A 23,119-nucleotide genomic window follows, 5' to 3' on the forward strand; every position below is an offset into this window, starting at 1 on the left:
TTTTTCTTCAAACTGTTGAGCCAATCCCTGAATCTACACAGAATATGAGCAAAACCCATTGCAGATAATTTAGAAGAATAAATATTGATCCAGGAATTTTCAATGAAGGAATCAATAATGGCAAGCAAAGTCAGTAGTTGCAGGATGTGAAAAACATCTTGGGGGCATTTACCCCAAATCTTATGAATTATACATCTAACATCTAAACTTTGTTTCATATATTTATACCAAATCTTTCATGCCACATCAAAAATACCACCATTCTAACTTTCTAAAAGTGAAAAACACTTTTTCATGCATAAAGTGACATTGAACAACAACAACAACAGCAACAAGCCCTTATCCCACTTAAGTGTGGTCGGCTACATAAATCATTTCTCTCCATTGCATCATTGAGTGTCATATTTTCATTTAATTCTAATAAATTAAGATCATTTTTATACAATATGCCCAAGTCTTTCTAGGTCTACCTATACCTTTCTTAACAGAAGTTGAATGTAAAACATCTACTCTCCTAATCGGATCATCAGATGGTCAGCATTTAATGTGACCAAACCATCTACGATGACTCTCTCTAATTTTTTTCTGTCACTGGAGCTACACCAACCCTATCACGGGTATAATCATTTTGCATAAAGTGACATGCATGTAGAAATTAAAGTTTAGGTCTTGATATAAATACATAAGAATTAAGTGGTATGTATGACATTTCTACCAAATATAAGCAGCACATATGAGATGAAAGGCCAAGGCATAGTCGCAAATAAGAAAACTCCTTGCATTGAAGATCAATCGAATATGATAGCATATCCATAATAAGAGTAAAGAGTAAAGGAGAGGTAAAACATCCTTTTACTTTGGGATGATTTTTGTTCTTTAGTTTTATTTTTATTTTATTTTATTTTATTTGTATTTTAATTTGCAATAAAATGTGTTTGATGTATTTCACTATTAAAAAATGGTAATAATGATCTTTTTTTATGTGATATTAAAGATTTTAGTGTTTTGAGTGTAAATATCAGTTTGGGTGTGAGACATGTAAATACATAATGTGTGCAGTGTATTATGTATGTAAATGCCCCTTAAAATATTAGATGTGAAACCGTTAGGCCTAGGAAATAAATGAGCCTTAATATTACTGTTAGAAAGATTGGAAATGAACAGTTATTGATTAGATAAAGACCACAATCCATCAACTAGAACAGAGTCTTGTAAATATCCGGAAAATGGGGTACTGTAATGGAAAATGTCAGAAGAGGAGATAGCAGCATTTATAACGTCCTCCTGAGTGGCTAAAACACTAATGGTAGACTAATGACGACGTGGTTCCTCCTCCCATAATCTTATAATAGAATAAATTTTAGAACATCCTCAACATTTTCAATCAAAGCCCATTTAACTATGATTTTGAACGGAATATCACGTGCTTGGAGAAATATTTTTTGAAAAATTTAAATAAACACCACACAAATCTTATGTATTTACATATTCAACACTCAAAGTTTGATATTTACACTTACTGCATGAAAATATGCATTTCACTTTTAAAAAGAAAGTGCTGGTCCTATTTTTGATGCGGCTATTAAAGATTTAAGTGATATGCATGTAAATATGAATGCTTATGTGTTAGATGTGCAAATACACAAAAATTTTATGGTATTATGTAAATGCCCCAAGATTTTTTAATAAGATCAGATTCAAGGAACTCAAAAAGTGACTTCTATTGAAGCTTCAGATAATCCAAATTCTTAGCAACAAAGAAAAAATTATTCCAATTGCTATTTTTTGAGGGAAAATCTAACACTTTTTTGTTTTTACATGATAAAATATCAATTAAACACATATTTAGATATCTTATAATTACATGTACTCTTGATACCGTTGGTTTATTTGATTATGAGTTTGTCAGCGGCAAGATTACTCATGACAAATATATAGATGTATGTAAAGCTGCTTGGATACATGCTAAGTTTTAGAAAACTTACATAAGTACCACACAATTCTTATAGATTTACATATCTAACACCTAAAATTAGATATTTACAGTTACAACACCTTAGCGCTACTATGCATAAACAATAAAAAGGTGCATTTGATTTCTAAAAATTTAGTGAAATGTGAAGTTGAAGATTTATGTGCTATGAATACAAATATTAATGTTTAGGTGTATGATATGTAAATATAGAAGAATTGTATGGTATTTATGTAAATGCCCCTAAGTTTTTTGGTATACCTTTCTACAAGTAGACTAAAAATCAATCACTGCTCCTGAGCCCATTACCAAATAAACATTAAGAAAATACATTTGATCAGTCAATCAAATAATTAGACAACTAACAGGTACACCGTACCCCAGACACAATATTTCATACTAAGAACTCAATTCTACAATCATGCAAAAAAACAAATTGGCATTCTCAATCAATTAATCAGAAATCATGTTTTGAAGGAATTGTGATTAACAAATTTGTATGCAGAAAGTTAGGAGATATATTCACTAAACCATTTCATTTTTGATAAATATTACACATTACAAAACTGAACACAAATTATATGAATGCTTGGTTTAAAATCAAATAGTTCTTAATTTTATTTGCAAAACTAATTATATGATATTTTACATTAAGCTAATGTTTTATATGCGACAAAATAGATAACTTATAGTATATGTTTTACCTTACAAAATCATTCAACGGATGATGGTATCATTCAATCAAGATTGAACAATATAATCTGCCAATTCATTCCTTTAATGGCTTAATAATACTATTAATCACACCATTTATATGATTCTATGAATTAAACATTTCTTCTCTTACAAGTCTTAAGATTTGAAACAAAAAAAGTTTATCAGGATCAATAAAAATTTGATATTTGGGATGTCAAAAAACTTCTACGTTCTAATCCTGTCAGGACATACAAAATCCAGATTTGCATTATTAACTAAATTCTACAGATATCCAAAAAGCAAGTCAAAGACATATATCAAACAACAGCAGTAATATAAACAACAAGTTCAAAATTCATAACAGCAACAAGTGTATATACAGCTAAAGTTCAAAGCAAGTCAAGAAAACAAAATCAAGATGGAGCAAGGTTATTTTAAAGGCAAATCAGAACCTTGATACACAAATCCATCAATCAGCATAAGTAAGAAAAGAAAACACATACAGGAAATAGTTGGGAAAAGTTAACAATCGGAAGTCCTCATTCCTTGATCCCTTATTCTTACTCTGATCTACGGCTCAATCCTGCCTCTTGAGCTTCTCAATCTGCTGGCTGAAATGGTCGATTTGAACAACGAGTCTGGTAACAGCCAAGAGGAGCCAGTTAAGTAGCAAAGCGCAGGCAATGAGAATCGCATTGCGTTGGCTCTTCATTATCGACTTCTGATGCCGGAGGAACTCCGTTGGGGTGCACTCATGCTCGTTATCGCAGATCGGACGCACCTCATACTTCCAATATATGTCCAATAACAAGAAGATACAGAACGGAACCACTGAGAGCATCGGCTTCAGCGCGTTCCGGATTACGGTGACAAGAACAGGCCGGAGACGGTTGAGGCCAGGCAGCGTGAGGAGGAGAAGCATGACTGCTTCTGCGCCGGCTGCGCAGCCTAGGACTACCCATTCAAGCGCCATGAAATGCAAATCGGAGCTTGATTGCCTCGATGACTTCCTACAGACCGAAACCCTAATCCTCCGGTATATGTAAGGCCAGAGAGGGAATGGCGCTGGGGGTTCTCTGAAAGCACGCGTGCCATATATATTCAACGTGGCTACTCCCTGAAAATTCAGAATATTAAAATTTTATTAAATACTATTAAAATATTTAAAATTAAAGGGGTTTTTACATATATTGGCACACAAATCTTATGTATTCACATATCTAACCTTAATACTTTCATATTTGTACACATATCATATAAATTTGTAATATCACATTAAAATATCATTACTATTATTTTTGTAGAAATTTCACATATTTTACTTTAAATATCAATGCTTAGGTTTGAGATGTAAATACATAAAAATTGCACACAATCATTTTTTATGAAGTAAATTGTTTTTCAAGTGTATTTAAAATAATAGTTAGTTTTGTATTTAGTTCTATAAATACTTTAAATTTTCAAAATTTAAACACACAAAATAAATAAAATAATAAAGTACCTATATAACATCTAATATTTGCTATTAAATGGCTCAAAGAGACGTCCACACATTCGGATGGCCAACTGCCAGGCGCCACGTCGTCCGACGCCAAAGTGTATGGAGACGTGACGCCCGATTATTGGTCGTCCGGACCTGCGTTATCCGGACGTAAAATTTTCTCCTCAAAGAGAGCAATAAAGTCATCATTGAATCGGGTTCTGAATTGATTTTGATGAATAAAATATTTATAAATTTATCATTGTTTTTATCATCTTTAATTTGATTTACCTAAAAAGATCAATGCAAATTGGATGTGGCTAGCAATAACTCTTATATAGGGAAAATAATTTACACATAATATTATAATCAAAGATTTAATTGTGATATATTTTAAAATTTATAATTTATTTTAAAATTTGTGTAATATGATAATTTTTTTTTTATATATTCCTTTTCTCCTACTAAATCTAAATGTTTTTTTAACTCATATTTATGAAAGTACTAATAAATTCAAGAAATAATAATTTCATATAATTTATCCAACTTGATATAAGTTTATTTATTTGTTTTAAGTTATAATGAACTAAAATTCATATAAACAAAATGAATTGTGAGAAGACCCTAATATTTATAAGAAAGCATAAAAAATGATTATAAGGCAAAAGAATTGTGTTATTATCTAGCAATTATAGTTGCCACTACTTTAATTTATTTGCTCATTATCATAAGTAAGGATTTAGGGAATATAATCAATTAAAATATAAGTTATGGTAGGACTAATATCTTAAGTGTTTTATGACTTTTATTTAATTTGAGAAATAGAATTTGAAATTAGGGGAATTGTTGGTTTGAGATGATATTAATGATTTGATATAAGAAGTTGATCCCAGACTAATTTATTTTATGAACACATATATAAATGACATACAAGTCAAATATTTGGTTTCCCATAGATTTTTTTTCATATTTTGAATTGAATTTTTAAGGTTAAATTTGCCCCAAAAAATATTATTCTAAGCTTAATTACATCATAGGTAATAATCAATAAAACTCTTGATTAAGGCATATTGCTTGTTATCTATTTTTTTTATAATTATTTGATGAAACTTGCCTATTCTAAAGAGAGATGTAAATAATCAAAATGAAGCTATGAGTCAAAATCAATGAGTACTGAAATATTCATATAGGAAAGCCTTCATGTACATGATGATGGAATAGGCATGACAAGGCTAATTATATGGTGAAAATAATTTTAAGTGGTGATGAAGGATATGAAAGAGATCTCGGGATGTGGGAGTCATAATTATAGAATTGTGATTAAAATAACCCAAATCCTAAATATGAAGAGGTACTTCTCATAAGAAAATATTTGATTTAATTTAGAGAAATATAATATTGGAATAAGGACACACAAGAGAAATAAAAATCAATAATTAAGCTTTTGAGACATGATGGGACTTATATTCTAGAATATCAAACAACATATGGATCACTAAATAAAACCCTAAAATAATAGTTCATGTAAGCATATAGGGAATGAAAGCTTTACAGCCTATGAAAATACGATAAGTAGAATGGCGACAGATGACCACTAAGAGATAACATTCTAAGAAAGGGGAAAAATTCCAGAAATATGAATTCAAACAAAAGAGGTGAGCTGACAAATTATCGAGGAGAATGTTTCGAACTTAATGAAAGAGAGACAAATCTTCAAGAGCATATCTAGTCCTAAGAAAGATGAGCATTATCATTAGAAAGTGATCTAAACTAAAATGTAGTCTACATAATTAAAGAGAAGAAGAACTATCCTAGTCTATGAGGAATGAGGAAGGCCCCAATGAATATTCCTTAGTTATTCATCATTCTAAGTCATTGTAGCTCTCAGGCTACTTGGTTAGAAAAAAATTTATAATTTTTTTCTTAGTCTGGAGGATTTTTGCCTATAAATATAAGTCGTGTTGATCAAGAGTGTCTCATAAACTTATGAGTGTAAGGGGGAACTGTTTAAGTTATTAAATGAGACTTGTACCTCATATTCATAAATTGAAAGAATGTATAAGGATGCATTAAAATCAAGACTGAGATTTTTTTAGATATTAAAAGAAACTCATAGGTTCAGAATTACAACATAAAAGATTGTTCAAACTCATATGAAGGTAAGACAAACATGTTCTTAAATTAGTTTGATGACGAACATGCACGCATTTGAAGTACATGTTTTAATAATATTTATTAAGGTAAAAGTTAGACAACATGCAAATTCATCATGTCATGCCATGAAAGATGCATCAGAAATGCTAGAATTGCTATCTAGCAAGATGAATCAAATATCCAATCATTTCTGCCATTAATAACATAGGCTAGGTGTATTTGTTAGTCTAAGTGATCCTTGGCGAGCTTGGGTCCATCGATAAGATGTATCAAGTTTATCTTAGAGTAATGTTTTAGACATGGGCAGATCATCTTACATGTGCATAGATATATAGCTTAAGTGACTATTTATGTTATGGGATTCTTATATATTAACTTGGGATAGTCTAGATTACATCCATTTTGACCAATTCATTTGAATGGCATGAGTTGAATTAAATTTAAGGTAATGCAATAACTTATGTTTTCTTTTTTTTTTTTAATTAAATTTGTGTTATGATAAGAAAGCCAATGTGTAAGTGTAAGAGGCATCATCTATAGAGGCATATACAAATATAGAAGATATTAAGGAATTGACATTAAAAGTACATAAAAATATGATACCACTGAGTGTATATATTTTGTATTCATAAAAATATGATAAGTTATAATTAAAAATTACAATATAATATTAATCGTTTATTAACCCAATTTTTTTAACTTTAATAATGTTGGACAACATGTTGAATTTTGTAAGAAAAACAAAGAAAGAATTTTAAAAAAAAAAGGATAACATAATTTTGTAATTTTAAGAAATTGCGATAAAAAATTTTAATTTAAAAAAAAATTATGATTTTCATACCACATTACAGAAAACAATAATTGAAGTATATATGATTTGCTCAGTGATATTGCATTTATTTATAACAATAGTTATAAAATTATTAATAGTGATGGCATCAATTTTTAATGTCACATATAAGAGGTGCGTATTTGAACATCACGGGACTGTGCCTAGCGTCCAGCCATCCAAGACATCCAATTGGACCTCCTAGTACGTGCTCAGAACACGAGATTGGGATCGGTACCGACTTGATCCTACCCAGGAAAATTAACCGTAAGGTGATGTTAGCCCTGAATCAAGACGTTCTTTACATCCATTCTGAATTTTAGAGACCAAACTCCATCAATCCAAAGACTTCTGAGGCCAATGTTAGTCGCCAAGATCACCGACGTACATTTTGGGAAAATTCAGGTTCTTACCGATTTCACCCCCTCCCCACCCCGCGGAGGTCTGTGACACTCTGAAACCCTTAAAATGTTCATTTCTGATTTACAGGGTCAAATTATAGCAATACACAACTATCCATGGCTTCTGGATCGATGAGGACCTTCATACTATCAACCGAGCAAAAATCAGGGTTTGGAACACTCTACTATAGTTCATGGACTGAAGAAACCTTTTGTCAGATGATCTACGAGAAAACTAGGGTTTTTCGACAAGATAGGCGCGTAGGCGCTAGTCACGAGCATCTAGGCGCCCAAAACTACCTTCCAAAATTATTTCCTGAGACCTAGAAAAGTAGGCACCAACCTACTAGTGCATAGGCGCTGGTCTCAATACCTAGGCACCCAAAATAACAAAAAAATAGCCATTTCCCTAGCCTCAGGAAAGTAGGCGCCACCCTGCTGGTGCCTAGGCTCCAAGGCCCGAGCGTCAGGGAGTCAAACTGAGTGCCTAGGTGCTAGTCCAAGTTCTGAATGCGAAATTTTCAAATTTTTGAGTTGTTTTGACTCGACACACCTCCCTAAGCAGAAAAATTGTGGGATTTCTTGGCCAATGCGGTGATTTGCTTAGGGGAGATAAAGAGGTGATTAACCCTTTTTGAAAGTTTATGAGGTGTGGTGGCAAATTGGCAAAATAGGAGGGAAATTTGAGGGTGGTTGGCTTTTGATACATTGTCTCCTAGAAAGTAAAAATTCTTATCATTATTAAGTTTTGAGGGAGCTAGCCATCTTCTTCCGAGAGAGAAATAGAGCTTGACCTTCTTCTTCTTTGGAGCTAGAAGATCTTCTTGGAGACTAGAAGGAAAGTGCTTGGGAGAAAGGTAGAGAGAAGGCTTGGTTTTCTACAACCTTGTTGCTCTTCTCTTTCTTCTTCTTTTTTCTCAGGCCATCTTCTTCCTCTTCAGTGGAAAACTTCTTGAGTCAAGGCTAGAAAAGCTTCATTCTAGCTTGAGGAAAGGCTTCTACTCTGTTACACCAAAGGAGGGCTTCTTCATACTTTAGGAAAGGACGAGCTTAGCCAGAGCTCGATACTCTGTCAAAACCTTATCAAACTCTCCTTGTAGAGAAAAGCTTTGTCATTCTTTGGAGAAGAGGCGGGAAAAACCTTGTTAGAGCTTCACCGGAACTCAAACAACCAATGAGCACCCTACAAACAACTGCCACAAAGGTGAAACTTCTTGATCCCTGTGATTTCTTTTTTTAGAGCCCCCTAGAGACATTAGGATAGGGCTTTTTGTTGTGCTTAGAGGAAGTTAATGTAGGATTAGGAGCTTTCACAGACTTTCCCTTGTGGATCTAAAGAGTGAACCTATTCTTTCTTTCTAGACTCAAATTCAAAATGTTGGGATCGTTCAATCCTATGTTTGCTCCGACAACTTTGCCCTAATGACAAGAAGAGCGAAGTCTGCCATTTGTGCATAAAGAACGGAAAGTTTCAAGACTTTGATGTTTACTATGCCGCGAAGGCTATCCTTAACAAAAATCCTTTGACCCGGGCAAATAGAAGCAGTCGCCCGTCGCTTTGCAGTGATGCCCTCTTAATCCCATCAATTACCTTTAGGGTCTTCCCATGAGATTTCTAGGACGAGTAAAGCTCACAACTGAACACGAATGTTTACATGAGCTTGTATGCATACTACATTACATGTGTCACTTAGGCCCAACTGGCAGCTCCAGCCATGACAACCAACTTCTTAGGTCTGATCGGCCGCCTGGCTCGATCAAACTACCACTTAGGTATGATTGGCGCTCCGGCCCAGTTAACCGATCACTTCGGACCGGTTGGTCTCTCCAGCCTGACCGACCCCTCTTAGCCATAGTACCTGGTCGCTCTAACGAGTCAATTAGCCAGCTTCATTTGCATGTGTTGACCTCACTTTTGTGAGGGCACATTATATTCACCTTATCAATGATCCTAGACTAGGATTGTACCTTTGAAAACATAGAAGTTTGACTTTAAATTTTAAGGGTTACCAAATCCACCCAAATTTCAAAATCAAAATTTTGTCTAATTCGAATCCTAAATTCTCTCATGACAATCCCTAAAAACTCATCAAACCATCAATTGTGTTATGTCATATGTGTATAAGTCAAATCAAAGTGGGAAAGGAGTATGGGCTGGGTTTGGACTTTAATTGGACTAGACTCGAGCCAATAATACCACCATAACACCACCATTATGCCCATTAATACCACTTTAGAACTGTGGTACTGCTGCAATAGCACTGTCGCAATCCCGCAACAACAATGCGGTACTACCACACTACAACCATAACACCGCCGCAACAATTCCTCCTGATAACCCCGCGGTTTTGTGTGATATTACAGCAGTAACATCGCTTCCGTAAATCCTCGCCAATAAACATACAATTCTGTGAATAACAACATTGTCACGATTCTGTGATAATAATACCACACTACCGCGCCAATAACACCACGAATAACACCACTAACAATAATAATGTCACAATACCGCGCCAATAACATCCGAATAACACCACTGTCGCGATTTTGTGCTAATAACACCACAATACAACACTAATAACACTACGAATAACACCACTGCCGCGATTTTGTGCTAATAAAGCCACAATACCATGCTGATAACACCCGAAAATAACACCACCCGAAATACCTAAAATCCAAAAATTGACTGGACTGACTGCTTCACACCACATTGACCCTATGGTCAACCTAATCCTCATAGGGTCAAATTGATCATTCTGGTCAACCCATGGTCCAATTGGTTAACCTATGGTCTAAATGGTCAGCTCATGGTCTTATGATCGATTTTTCATTCTCAGAATTAATTAATTAAAGAGGATGAATTTAAGACCCATTAGAACTATGTTTAATCCTAAATCTCTAATCTAAAACTCATGGTCCAAGCCCATAACCCAACTCTTAATACGTAGAAATTGAAGTGATAAATATGTAAATACACAAGAAATGAGTGATAAATTTTGGATTCCTTGCCATTATTATGAGCAAAGGAATCCAAAATAAATAGTAAAACCTGATCATTTTCTTCTCCCTTCTTCCCCTCCCCTGGTCTCTCACTTCCATCACTCGCATTAAATGCAATAGCTGGGAAAACCCACTCCTATAATCATCTCCTCTACTATATATCCCTTGAGGAGGTAAACGGACTTCCATAGAGTACTAAGTGGTCAAGTAAAGAAGGAAGGGGGAGAGATATGAGGTTTACATTCCTCAATAATTTTATATCCTTCTCAGAGCCGAGCAGAGTTGTGTTGGTGAGAGAGAAAATCAAGGGAGAGAAAAGAATGAGGTTTTCGACACGAGGGTTCGATTCAATCAGACTTTCTTATTGATTATAGGCTAAAATTTCATGCGGTAGATTTAACGGTTGAAATTTCAGCAATTCAGCAGTTAATTTTAGCCGTTAAATTGACTAATTTCAAGTGAAATAAAAGTCGGCTTAAAATGACTAACAATTTTTTAGCCAGTCCATTAACTCAACTCAAAAGTCAATCAGTTGTTCAACTAGAAATCCATATACAACGCTCAGCCTCATATTTGATTGATAAATAACCGATATAATAAATCAACTGAAATATCCTCCAATTATAGATAGTTTTGGTGTAGTGTCTGTCATTTGGGGTGATTTTTTCTCATATTTACTTTTTCAAAAGGCTTTCTCTATTATTACTTAAAAAAATGATGTAAAAAAGTTCTTAACAAATTTTAAAAAAATGATAAATAAAAGAAACTTGGTCTTAACTTCCAAAGAAAAAAAGTTATAATACCCATAGAAGTTTAAAAGAAAATTCACAAATAATTCTTGAGCTATTTTCACAAACAACTATTGTAGCCTTGGGAAGTGCTTTGTTTTCAGCAAGCTACCATTAGGACCGTCAAAAAAGCCAGTTGTTCGCGAACAATTCATGTTTGGTTCGTCAATGAGTTCTTGCTTGATTCGTTTGATAAGTAAATGAGCGAAAGTAAATAAATTTTTTCGGTTCGGTTAGTTAAACGAACCAAACACGAACAGTGATGCGTTCGTTCGTGTTCGAATCGTTATTATTCAAAATTTAAAATAATTTAAAATAATTATATATAAAAATTTATGATATTTAAAAAAATTAAATTTTATAAATTATAATTCATAATAAATTAATAATAATAATATATTAATATACTATATTAATAATATACTAATATAGATATTATATATTTATATTATATAAGTTATATAATTAATATAATATATTATTTATATATATTAATATTAGGGATGTCAAACTGGCTCGTCGTTCCCGAACAGCTCGTGTCAGCTCATTCGTTAAGAAGCAAACACTAATAGTGACTTCACGAACAATTTCAAACACGAGCTTATTTCAAACAAACTAAATTTCAAACAAACTGAACACGAACACAAGCTCTGTTCATTTGTGTTCAGTTCGTTTACACTCCTAGCTACCATAATTGTGTTATTATTTTTAAAATTATGTGATTAGAAGTAACTTATTACAATTTTACCGGTTCTAGTGTGACAGCTTAAAGAAAATTATTATCTGCTTTAAAAAAAAAACTATAACATATGCATCAATTTTTAAAATTTTATTCTTTTATAATTAATTTTAAAGGCATTTACATACACACCACCCAAATCTTATATATTTACACATAAATCTGATACCAAAATTTTAATGTTTAAAATCTTTAATTTACTATCATCTACTTTTCAAAAAAATGAAATACACATTTTCAGGCTTAGGTTGATGATACCAAATGTTTAAAAATCAACAACAACAACAACAACAACAAAGGCTTAATCCCACTAAGTGGGGTCGGTTACATGAATCCTTTTTCTCCATTGCGTTACACAATAATCAAAAGGATTCATGTCATGATTTTTTTCGACAAATTTTACGCTGGCTATCGATTACCTAACGCAACCCTCCACTTTTCGCATCCAGGCTTGGGACCGGCAACGGCAATGTTTAGTCAGGCTACCAAATGTTTAAAAATATAAATTTAAAATTTTAAGTGAAAAATATTTAAATACATAAGAATTATGCAATATGTATGCATTTCATCATTAAAAATTTAATCCTGGTGATATTTGATGTGATGTTAAAAACTTAGGTAATATGCATGCAAATATGAATGTTTAGATGTTACATATGTAAATGCATGAAAATTATATGGTATGCATCTAAATGCCCCTAACAAAGAAAAAACAAATACACATGAATAATTAAGCAAGTAAATACAAAAAGAATGAATCAAATAAAGTCCAAAATCATTAAATTTACTAAAGATGAACATAAAACATAATGATCACATAATTAAAATTTAACTTACATTCATCAAAAAATAAATTCAATAACTTTGAGATACATCCTAATCAAATTTTATTTTATTTTTTTTCAAATAAATGCTTATAAATTTTTTATTTTTCACATTACATGATCATGCCTTCCTCTTTGAAGATGATATCTCCTCCTCCATCTTGAAGAACAGACTTCCATCATAAGCAGCCCTTACAGTTTCCTTTGGAAGCAAACCATTATCATCCTTGCAGAGGGAAAACAAGGCCTTCCACTCAGCAGAGGCGCCAAGCCTGACACCAAATAAATAAATGAATAAGAAAGAGACTAAAATTTTAAATTTTTAAATTGAGTTTATTACAGAAATCTCACCATCCCATGTAATCTTTAGGAACTCTGTTAGATAGAAGCATTTCCTTCAATTCATCAGAAGTCAATGCATTTGTGTTGGTATGAGCATGCTTTTGAAATATCTCCTCAAACTTTTCAGGTACAAATCTGATGTATTATGAATAATGCTAATCTATTCAATTCACAGATATATATATATATATATATATAAATTTTGAGCATGTTTATATTTAGAGATTGCAATTAATAAAATATTTTTTTTTTTAATTATGATGAGTATTACATAATTTTTTAAATTGTATAAATATATTTTTAACACGCACACTTTAGTAAATTTGTATGTAAAAAATTATAGCCAAATACAAGTACGACAGCAAAGGCGGTTAAATATACACCTTTTCATACATAGGTAAGGTGTTATGTATGCAAAAATTGAAAGTAAGGTGTGAATATGTAAATACATAGGAATTGAGAGGTAAATATGTAATGATTCCTATAATTTATGTTTGTAGCTTTTTTTTTTTTTTTTTCTTTTCAATGAAAATTTATCTAACAAGTGGTTAAGTCAAGGCATGCTACTGTTCAAGGAAATTCAGAAAAAGTGCAGCAAGATGAAATAAATGGTTTTGTGCGATGACTCGAGAGTTTCCTTTCGTTAAAGAAAAAAAGTATGGAATTAAATAAAGCAATAATTAGTAAAAATTCATTCGAAAAAATCATGACATGAATCTTCTAAAGCTATTTAATCACAATGCGCAACAAACTTCCCTTTGACTTACCTTCCTTGTGCATCATAGGCACCGCTATCACTACCATGCTTGCCTTTACTAATATTCTTCACGTAGATTGGCAAGAGAGGAGAAAGAAATTTTCCCTGCACGAGAAAAAACGGTATAAATATAAATACTATATTACAATCATATAAAAACTAGAAATAGTCAGCATCATCATTATCATTAGCCTTATAACAATAATTCGAGGTTGGTGTTGTGGAATTCTTGTTTTTCATTCAATCATGTTAAACGTTGTTTGAATTACAAAACTAATTTTTCATAAATTATTATGGATAAGTTATAGCTATGAAATCTTAGGCTTAATCTTTTCAAAACAATATCACCGGCCTAATCGTGCGTTAAAAATTTACCTTTCCAAGTATTTTCGTAAAACATTATGAATAACTTAGTCATTAGGGCTAGTCTTTCCATTTCTAATCAACTGATATTTAATATTGTATCAGTACCAATATTGACTTTTTAAAAGCCCAATATAGATTCAGATCCAAATATATCACCGACCAAATTAAAGTTTATCTTATGAATAACTAATCAGTCATAAAAAAATTATATATATTTCTTTACCTTCCTATTCCTATAAATTTACGTCATGATCTATATTGACTTTCATAAATCAAATTCATACATTATATTGCAATACATTTTAAATGTACCAAAACAAATACAAAAAATATTACAATTTATTGAACTTATATCCAACCAAACAGCTCTTGTATTTCTGAAATGTGTGCATTCGAATCACTCTTTATTTTTAAAAAACATCTATTTTAAATACATCCAAACAATAAACTCCTATGTGTTGTAATTATTATTTTGATTATCATATCTCTAATGTCCATAATATTTAAAAGCTCATCATCAATGAGAAAAAATCTTAGTCAAAATTATGTGTTCGCTAATTCATCATTAGATCATTATTTGATATCAACTTTTATTATAAATATTTAAAGCATAAGATGACGTGCATTTATTACATAGTGCCATATGATATCCTTGTTGAGAATGGGAGGTCTAGCATCATTGATCTTCATGGCAAACAATCTATAGGAATTATTCACTTTTTTTTTTTTTAAATCACACACATCCAAATGTATTAGGCCTTCAAAAAAAGATCTTGTAGTTAGAGATAAAACACCTGACCACTACACCAAGTGAACTACACTACGAACAACTCACATATGTTAACATAATTTGAGCTCTCGGTCAATATAATCTAGCTCAAAGCATGAATCTCAGTGCTAAACTCAGTTTTTATTAAGTTTAATTGCCGTGTGATGGAAATGAACTCGTTGATGTGATCGATAACTGAAATTTTCTTTTGATACCGTTCTAGGGCTCCTAAAATGTGTTTGGGAAGTAGATGTAGTGAGGGGGTGGTTGTGGGATAGTAAAGAAAGGACATTGGTGGAGGTTTGCTGCATTTGGAATGGTAGATGGGGCGAAATCTGTTGTTGGACGGAGGTTGGATAAGTCTGGCTGCTGTCCGGACTGAAAACAAGGATCAGTAAAACCATTATCTCATTTTTGAAGGTTTTTTATCTCTTTTCTCTACAATTCTTCATCTGTTCTAGATATTTGTCTCAAAGGTTGGGCTAATTGCAAGAAGTGTGTGTGTATATATTCTGACTTGCCGAACTTTCATATTATGTAAAACGGTCAATTTGTTTTTTTTTTTTTTTTGCCTAGTAAATCTTTTACCATGTAATATGATCGACCATCTTATAAATACTTCATAAATGAAATGAAATATACCTGAAAAGGCATTATGTTTCCCTTACAATGCTCTTTGGTTTAAAAATGGGCAAGAAAAGGGAAAAAAATTCAAGGCAAACCATATGAAAAGATTGACACATTAGTCTGAGTTACATAATAAAGATAAGCTATTGTTAAATAAATCATATATAATTGGAATATCTCAAATATCAGCATTGCCTCCTTGCCTTCAGGTTGGGCTAATTTGTATGTATGTTCATCACACATAATTTTGGTCAAATCGCGACAGCATTCTACAAGTAGACAATTTGATTGTCTGCTATTAGACTATCGATGTTTGATGAAGCTTCACTTGGTCAAAAGGCCCCCTTACATCACTCAACAATTTACTCCTATGAATGCCGCTCTCATGCGCACTGATAGATTGAGTTGCATAGTCTCCTGTTAGCTCACAGCAGCATTATGCAAGACGGTTGTTAAAGCATATTTTGGTGGACATTTAGGGTTATGGCCATCATGGGTTCTTGTTGGTTTGTGGCAACATTCTATAAACAATCCATCTAAGCATCTGTTGTCATATGATAAAATTTGACATCATTTCTAATAGTTAGAAGGGCCTACTTTAGTCGCTTAAATAGCTTTCCGTATTTTCAAATGTCACTCTTCTTCTCATTAATTGCGGGCTATTTTAGCCATAGGTTGGCGGCGGCTGGTTGCGGGATTTGTGGGGTTGGTGGACCAGATGCTGAGCAAATAAAAAACAAGTCATCGCTATGAAGCACTATCTTTCAAGCACGACACGACAACATCATCCGCACCATAGTAGGTTCCTTATTACACTAAGTAGCATATCGATTTTGAATATTATATGCTAAAAACATAATGATATAAGCCAAATATTAGTTAATTGCTAGTGATAGGAATGGGTCATTCTAGTAAGTAGGAAGCACATAAAGTAGAAATACCAAAAGTGAAGTACCATGAGCAGGTAACATTCATCAATGTAGCTATAATATTGATAAAGCCATGTGATCGGCTAGATTACCATACAATCAATATGATATTTGCTTGTAGGGTTTGCTCCTTCTACCATAGAGTCGCATTTACGAGAACACTAGGTATTACACAGTGTTTTATGGCTGACCTAATATTTGCGGCTGCTTCAAGGTTGCCTGGCCGAAAATTTTAATGCTATGAAGTGCCTTCGAGTTTATCATGTGGTATGGACCTAAGGAGTCTATGAACATGGAGTTGTGTAGGTCAGGGTGAAGACCATCTTGGTCACCCTTGGCTTAGAGTGTATGACCTTATGAGAGGCACAGGAGTTTTCCCGAGATAGGACTAACCATTCCCTTGTTAATGTGTAATAGGGTCTAGGAGGACTTGAGTGGCCTCTTGAAAGCAACGGATTCAAGTATGAATTATCAGAACTTGAGTGGCCTCTTGAAAGCAACGGATTCAAGTATGAATTATCAGAAAAAATCATCAAATAATGCGATATTGTCTGGTGGAAGTTTCAAGAATCACCTCCACATGACGCCCTTCATTATGGCTGAGAAGATGCTAAAACATAAATTAATAGAGACATGGGATTCTCAAAGCTCTTGATGTGCTCTATATGGTTACTCAACTCCAAACAATGATCCAACTAAGGGATATTCAGTTGAAAAATCTTTGTCGAAATATGGAGGATAGGTCTTCGACTCTACATGATTTTCCAGGGAATCCACCATAGCATTTCCGTGTGGGTTAGTCGCATGGATTGATGTGCTAGGATTGTCAATGATACTGTCAAAACTATCTATTACAATGCTTTTAAGACAACATTAGAGACTGGCTCAATTATCACTAAGGTACTAAAATAATAGACTGAAACTAACATCCATTTTACTTGAGAGGTCATGTAGCTGTGCTAAGTGCCACCCAGTTGGGTGGACAAGGGGTGCCATCCACAACAAAATTGGAACCAAAACCAAAAGCAGGCCACCGTTATGAGCCCTAGCTCTCAACCATAGGGTTACAACATTGTCCAAACCATAGTGGATTCCTCATTTAACTAGGTAGCATATTATAGGCTAAAAACATAATGTTATAAGCCAACTGGTAGTTATTGTTAGTGATATGAAGGGTTCATCCATGGAGGTAGGAAGCATAGAAAGTAGACATAACATGAGTGGAAAACATTCCTCAAAGTAATTATAATATCAATAAAGTCATGCGCTATGATCCAATCAGTAGAATATTAGTAGCGAGGGTTTGCTCATTCTACTTGAGGCCCTCTTCATGTTGAAGGTTCCAATAGACATATGGCTAACGGCCTTTTTTATTTGATAATTGCCCGAGTGAATTCCTTTGTTCCATAACAAATGCATTTTAGAGTCAAATTTATAATAATATCAGGTTTTACACGGTGTGTGATTTGAGGCTGACGTAATTTTTTTGGCCAGTTTGAGGTTGCTTGGTTGAAATCTTAAAGCCAAGAAGCAACTTCAATGATATCATGTGGCCTGAACCTAAAGAGTACATGAACATGGAGTTGTGGAACTGGATGCCTAGGGTAAAGGCCATCTTGGTCACCCCTTGGTTCTGAGTTTGTGAATTTATGGGAGATTTGGGTGAATCGGTAGGCATAATCATGAACTAGCTCACTATCTCCTTGCTAATGCATAATATGGTTTAGGAGGACTTGTGGTCTCTTGAAAGCGAAGGTTTAAGCTATGAATTATCAGCACAACCCATCAAATAATGTGATAGTACTGAGCAGAAATTTCAAGTAGGATCTCCATGTAATGTCAATGGCTAAAATGATGTCGAAACATAGGTTACCAAAGACAAAACACAAAACATAGCATAATCAAACCTTTGATGTGCTCTGTTTGATTACTTAGCCCCATGCAATGATCCAATTAAGGGATTTTCAGCTTGGTTGGCAGTATTTGCTGCAAAATCCTTACTGAAATATGGAGGATAAATATCTTACTTTATATGATTTTTAAGGGAAGCTAATGCAAGATTTCCCCTGTCGATTAGTCACATGGGTTGATGGGCTAGGATTGTCATCAATATTGTCAAAACTATCAAGTATGATGTTCTTAAGACAACATTAAAGACTGGCTCCATCATCTTTAAGGTGGTAGGAACTTTTGATGGTGTGGCTTGCCTCAATCCTATATTGAAGATAGCATCCATGTTACTTGAGAGGACATAGTTGTGGTAGGAGTGACATCATGTTGGGTTGAGACGAGGTGCCATCCAATATATTTTTGGAACCAAAAAAAGGTGGTGATAGGTCAACATGATTGGGACAATTTTCCATCAAGCTTGTTCGATTATAGGATGTAAAACCGTCCATTCTAAGAATAATTATAGCGACAATAAGACGAGTGTGATATAATTAATTATAAATGTTTACGAGGTTTCTTCAAATAAACAAAGTATCTAATAACACATAAAAAAAATTAACTATATATGTAAAAATTTTGATCCAATAATTATAATAAATAGAAACCTCAAGTACATTTTGTGGGGGTAAAATTTTTGCTTCACATCTTTAACATGCTTGAAACAATTTTTATTTGTCTAATTTGAATCAAATTTTCATGTAGTCTAAAGATAAAAGATACAATGATGGGCAAAAAATAGTGTAAAGCGAAAAATTAAATCAAATTAAAAAAGCCCGCTATGCTCAATTTTGATTAATTTTGATTTCATTTCTGTAATTTAATATAGGTAAACTCATTGATTAGAATTTGATTTGCATTTGAAATTTTGATAATCTAAAAATAATAGAATCAATACAAATCACATTATGCATTCATGTATGATGTATTTTCAACTAATCAATTAAAAACTAAAATTTGAAATATTAAGAACTCTATTTTTACTATTAATCCAAGTAAAACCAAATAATATGAAAAAGAATCTATAAAATTGATTTGAATAAAAATAATTCAAATCAAAATTATTTTCTAACCATATAAGTTCGATTTTCTTTTTAATGAATGCTATTCTCCTTAAAACAGGATAAAATTTCATGGTATGTAAGCACTGGGTTAGATGTATCAATAATCCTAAATAAAAAATAAAAAGAAACTTCATTGATTTACCTATAAGAAGAAAAAAAAAAGTGGAGTTAGATCAAATTTTCAATATTGATTGTTAAGAAAATTAAAAAGACTAGATATTATACCAAGATATGGTGATAAAAAATATACGAAGATTGGTTCAAGAAACTATAACCTACTTTGAAATTAATACAATATAAATTCTTACAACTCTTATTAATTTCAATAAATGATTTTAAAAAAAAAGAAGCTTACTATTGTCAAACTAAATTTATTAAGGGAGTGTTTGGTAGCCGTATTTGAGTTGAATTTATGTCATATCCAACGTAAATCTAGCTAAACAAAAATATCGATCAAATTAAATCCGAAATTTGTTTAATCAAATTTTTCTTCCTTCTGTTATTTTTTACAACATAAATCTGAATTTATTAAATCTGATTATTACACTGATTTAACAAATTTAGCTTAGGAAGAAAGTAAGAAGAGTGAATTTCTGCCGAACACAATAAACAAATCTAATGGAATTAAATGTAAATTGAACCCAACATTATTCTGGATTTACACAATTTGAATTTGATAAATTCAAATTTCCTAGATTTACTAAATCCTATCCATCCTAAATCTAATAAGCAGTCAAAACACCCCTAAGTTTAGAGACTATTCAAATATAAATTATATAAGAATATTTTGATATATATGAACTATTATATATAAAAATATATTAAAATTTTAAGAGTTATACACATGTAAATACATAAAAAAAAAATGTTTTTACTTGTCTCATATATTTGAGGAAAAATAAAAAAAAAACTATCAGTCCATAAAAAATAAGATTAAAAACGAACTGTACGAGTCTTGGGGGCCAGCAAGCCGTTGATGAAAACAGCGGCAACTATAGATTGTCCCACACCACCTCCAATCGCCCGAAACCCTAACGCCCACAAAACAAGGAAGTTAACAAAACATCTAATAAAAACGGTAATTACATAAATAGCACTCGAAATTTCTTTATTTACAAAATTAGCATCATCTTTCATCAATTTTTCAAATTCTCAATCTAAAATCAAATGTAACAATAAAATTCCAACCCAATATTTTTCATTTTCATCAAATTTTCAATAGTTTAACAAATTGACATGGGTTCTAATTTTGTAAAAAGCAATTTCTTAGTGCTATTTATGTAATTATCTAAACAAAATAGGGGTAAAAGGAGAGACTCTCTGATCTCCATGGAGTCTTCTCTCCTAGAAACCAAACAAACCTCGAAAGGTCTCCCATGGGTAAATCACGCCGTCCTTATTCCGATCAAAGAACGACGCGTGCTTCTGCAATGGCGTCATCTCGCCGTCGATATCCGCCGGCGAACTCGCCATTTCTTTTGAAGCCAGAATGAACGGCGGGCAGGGAATGTACCTATATATGAAATCGCTTAGGGCTGGTGGTAGGTCCCAGAATCAACGGCACGCACGCTCGACACGGGAGCTGTATGCCACAGTGGAATGATTTCCGTTGGATTGAAAGCCCATGCCGTCATTGCCGTTGAATATAGGCGATTATGTCACCGGATTCGATCTCTTTCTCCTTTGATATTCTTTTTGAGTGGAAGCAAGCGCAGGAATGTCACATTAGGGTTTGCTGCTGCACGCACGAAAGCAAAAAATAGATTTAAATGCGGGAATAAGGAGATGAGGTTAAAGGTCGCAATCTCAGTTGCGTCCCTAAGACGGAGGTCAGGGATGAGCCTAGGGCATGGCTGTTGGCGAGAACCGTAAATGAGCGGTTTAGTTGCTGCACAGCGGTCCAGTTTCTGCAGAGCCGGGAAAAATTTTACGTCCGGGTTACGTGTGTTATAAAAAATTATTGTTCAGGGTTTAGGGTTTAGTTATTGGAGTGGAATCCGAGTTATTGGAGTGATATCCTGCCAGTTATTGGGGTTTAACTGTGAATGTTATTTGGAGTATTATTGTGAGGTTATTAAGATATTAATTCTAATAATACTGTAATAATCCCTCAATAACATTCGAATAAATTCTTAATAACCTCTGTGGTTGTACTTTAATAACTCCCGCAATAAACCACACACCCCATAAATTTCAAATAGTCTCTGCGGTTTCACTTCAATAACCCCCTGCAATAATTTCTACGATTTCACTTCAATAACATCCTGCAGTAACCCCTGCAATAACCCCATAGTAACACCTTAAATAGCATTTGTGGTTTTAATTCAATAATCTCCAATAACCTCCGCGATGTAGCACGCATGTCGGCATATTATTGGAAATTTGCACGCAGAGCTGCGTCCGGACTCCAAACATAAATTTTTTTCGGTAGAGTGGAGGTGATATTTGGGGGCATTCAGGTGAATACGATTAGTAAATGGAATGTTATATAGCTTATAAAATGTATTTAAAAAAATAATTCAATTGTCTGAATTCATTGAAATTAAATTGAAAAAAAGGGTTTAAAATACATCAAAATCATACCTTATGACTCTAGGCATGTACAATGACTCTAGGCAGGTCCATACATACCACATAAATTTTACATGTTTATATATTATATATCCAACACCCAAATTTTAATGATTGTAAATTTAACACTCAAATTCTTAACATTACATTAAAAACATCACCGCCGTTTACTTTTTAAAATAAAAAATATTTTAATATTTTATCATACATATCTAGAATGTTGTAAGTATAAAACTTTAGAAGCATGTATGTAAATCCTTCCATACCGCATTAATCTTATATATTTACAAATCCAGCATCTAAATTTTAATAATTATAAATTTGTTCATTTTTTTACATTTTGTATTCTTGGTAAGGCAATAAATTAATATTTTTTTCTTTTTGATGTGTAATCAAATGATAAATTTTAAATCTCACCAAAAAACTTGACATATATGTATATATATATATATATTATTTATTTTTTTGTTGCATTAATTTCATTATTGAGTTTACAAGCTCTTGCATACTATCAAATTTGCATTTTGGCACGCCGTATTTTATCAAAAATCTCATAATTAAAGATCTTATGATTAGATGTAAATGAAAAATAGCTCTCATTTGTAATTCACTTGCAATTCTATTTTGAATTGAGTATGAATTTCTTCTCTTCAGGCCTTCACTCATTTAGTGGCTTGGGTTTATAGGAATATTTTCCGCATCAGTCTACTCATAAGTTGACATTCCATATTGCTTTGTGTTCATAAATGCATTAACACGAATCTTGAGAAGATTAAATGGACAAAGAGACAAGGAAGGACGGTCCACCGGTGGAAGATCAATGGACCCATCGGTAGGAGACCAAAGGGTCTGCTGGTGGAA

At 32.8% G+C, this 23,119-nt stretch overlaps 2 protein-coding genes across 3 annotated transcripts; both read right to left on the reverse strand.

The window, feature by feature from the left end:
* Window positions 1–3,087: 3,087 nt before the first annotated feature.
* On the reverse strand, window positions 3,088–3,745 carry LOC110033306. Its single transcript, XM_020737230.1, has one exon. The coding sequence runs from the start codon at window positions 3,639–3,641 to the stop codon at window positions 3,246–3,248; it is 396 nt and encodes a 131-aa protein (XP_020592889.1). The 5' UTR covers window positions 3,642–3,745; the 3' UTR covers window positions 3,088–3,245.
* Window positions 3,746–12,945: 9,200 nt separating this feature from the next.
* LOC110033307 (probable peroxygenase 4) lies at window positions 12,946–21,604 on the reverse strand. 2 transcript variants are annotated; one of them, XM_020737231.1, is made up of 5 exons: window positions 21,049–21,602; window positions 20,633–20,718; window positions 13,996–14,090; window positions 13,238–13,363; window positions 12,950–13,158 (listed from the first exon to the last, which is right to left on the reverse strand). In XM_020737231.1, exons 1-5 carry the CDS (start codon window positions 21,158–21,160, stop codon window positions 13,008–13,010), a joined length of 570 nt encoding a protein of 189 aa, XP_020592890.1. In that variant the 5' UTR covers window positions 21,161–21,602; the 3' UTR covers window positions 12,950–13,007. The 2 variants fall into 2 exon arrangements, with proteins under 2 accessions (XP_020592891.1, XP_020592890.1); XM_020737232.1 differs by lacking the exon at window positions 13,238–13,363 and having other exon boundaries at window positions 12,946–13,158; window positions 21,049–21,604.
* Window positions 21,605–23,119: the final 1,515 nt, after the last annotated feature.

This window comes from Phalaenopsis equestris, unplaced genomic scaffold (genome assembly GCF_001263595.1).
Source record: "Phalaenopsis equestris unplaced genomic scaffold, ASM126359v1 Scaffold001131, whole genome shotgun sequence".
In the NCBI taxonomy this organism is placed as follows: domain Eukaryota; kingdom Viridiplantae; phylum Streptophyta; class Magnoliopsida; order Asparagales; family Orchidaceae; genus Phalaenopsis; species Phalaenopsis equestris.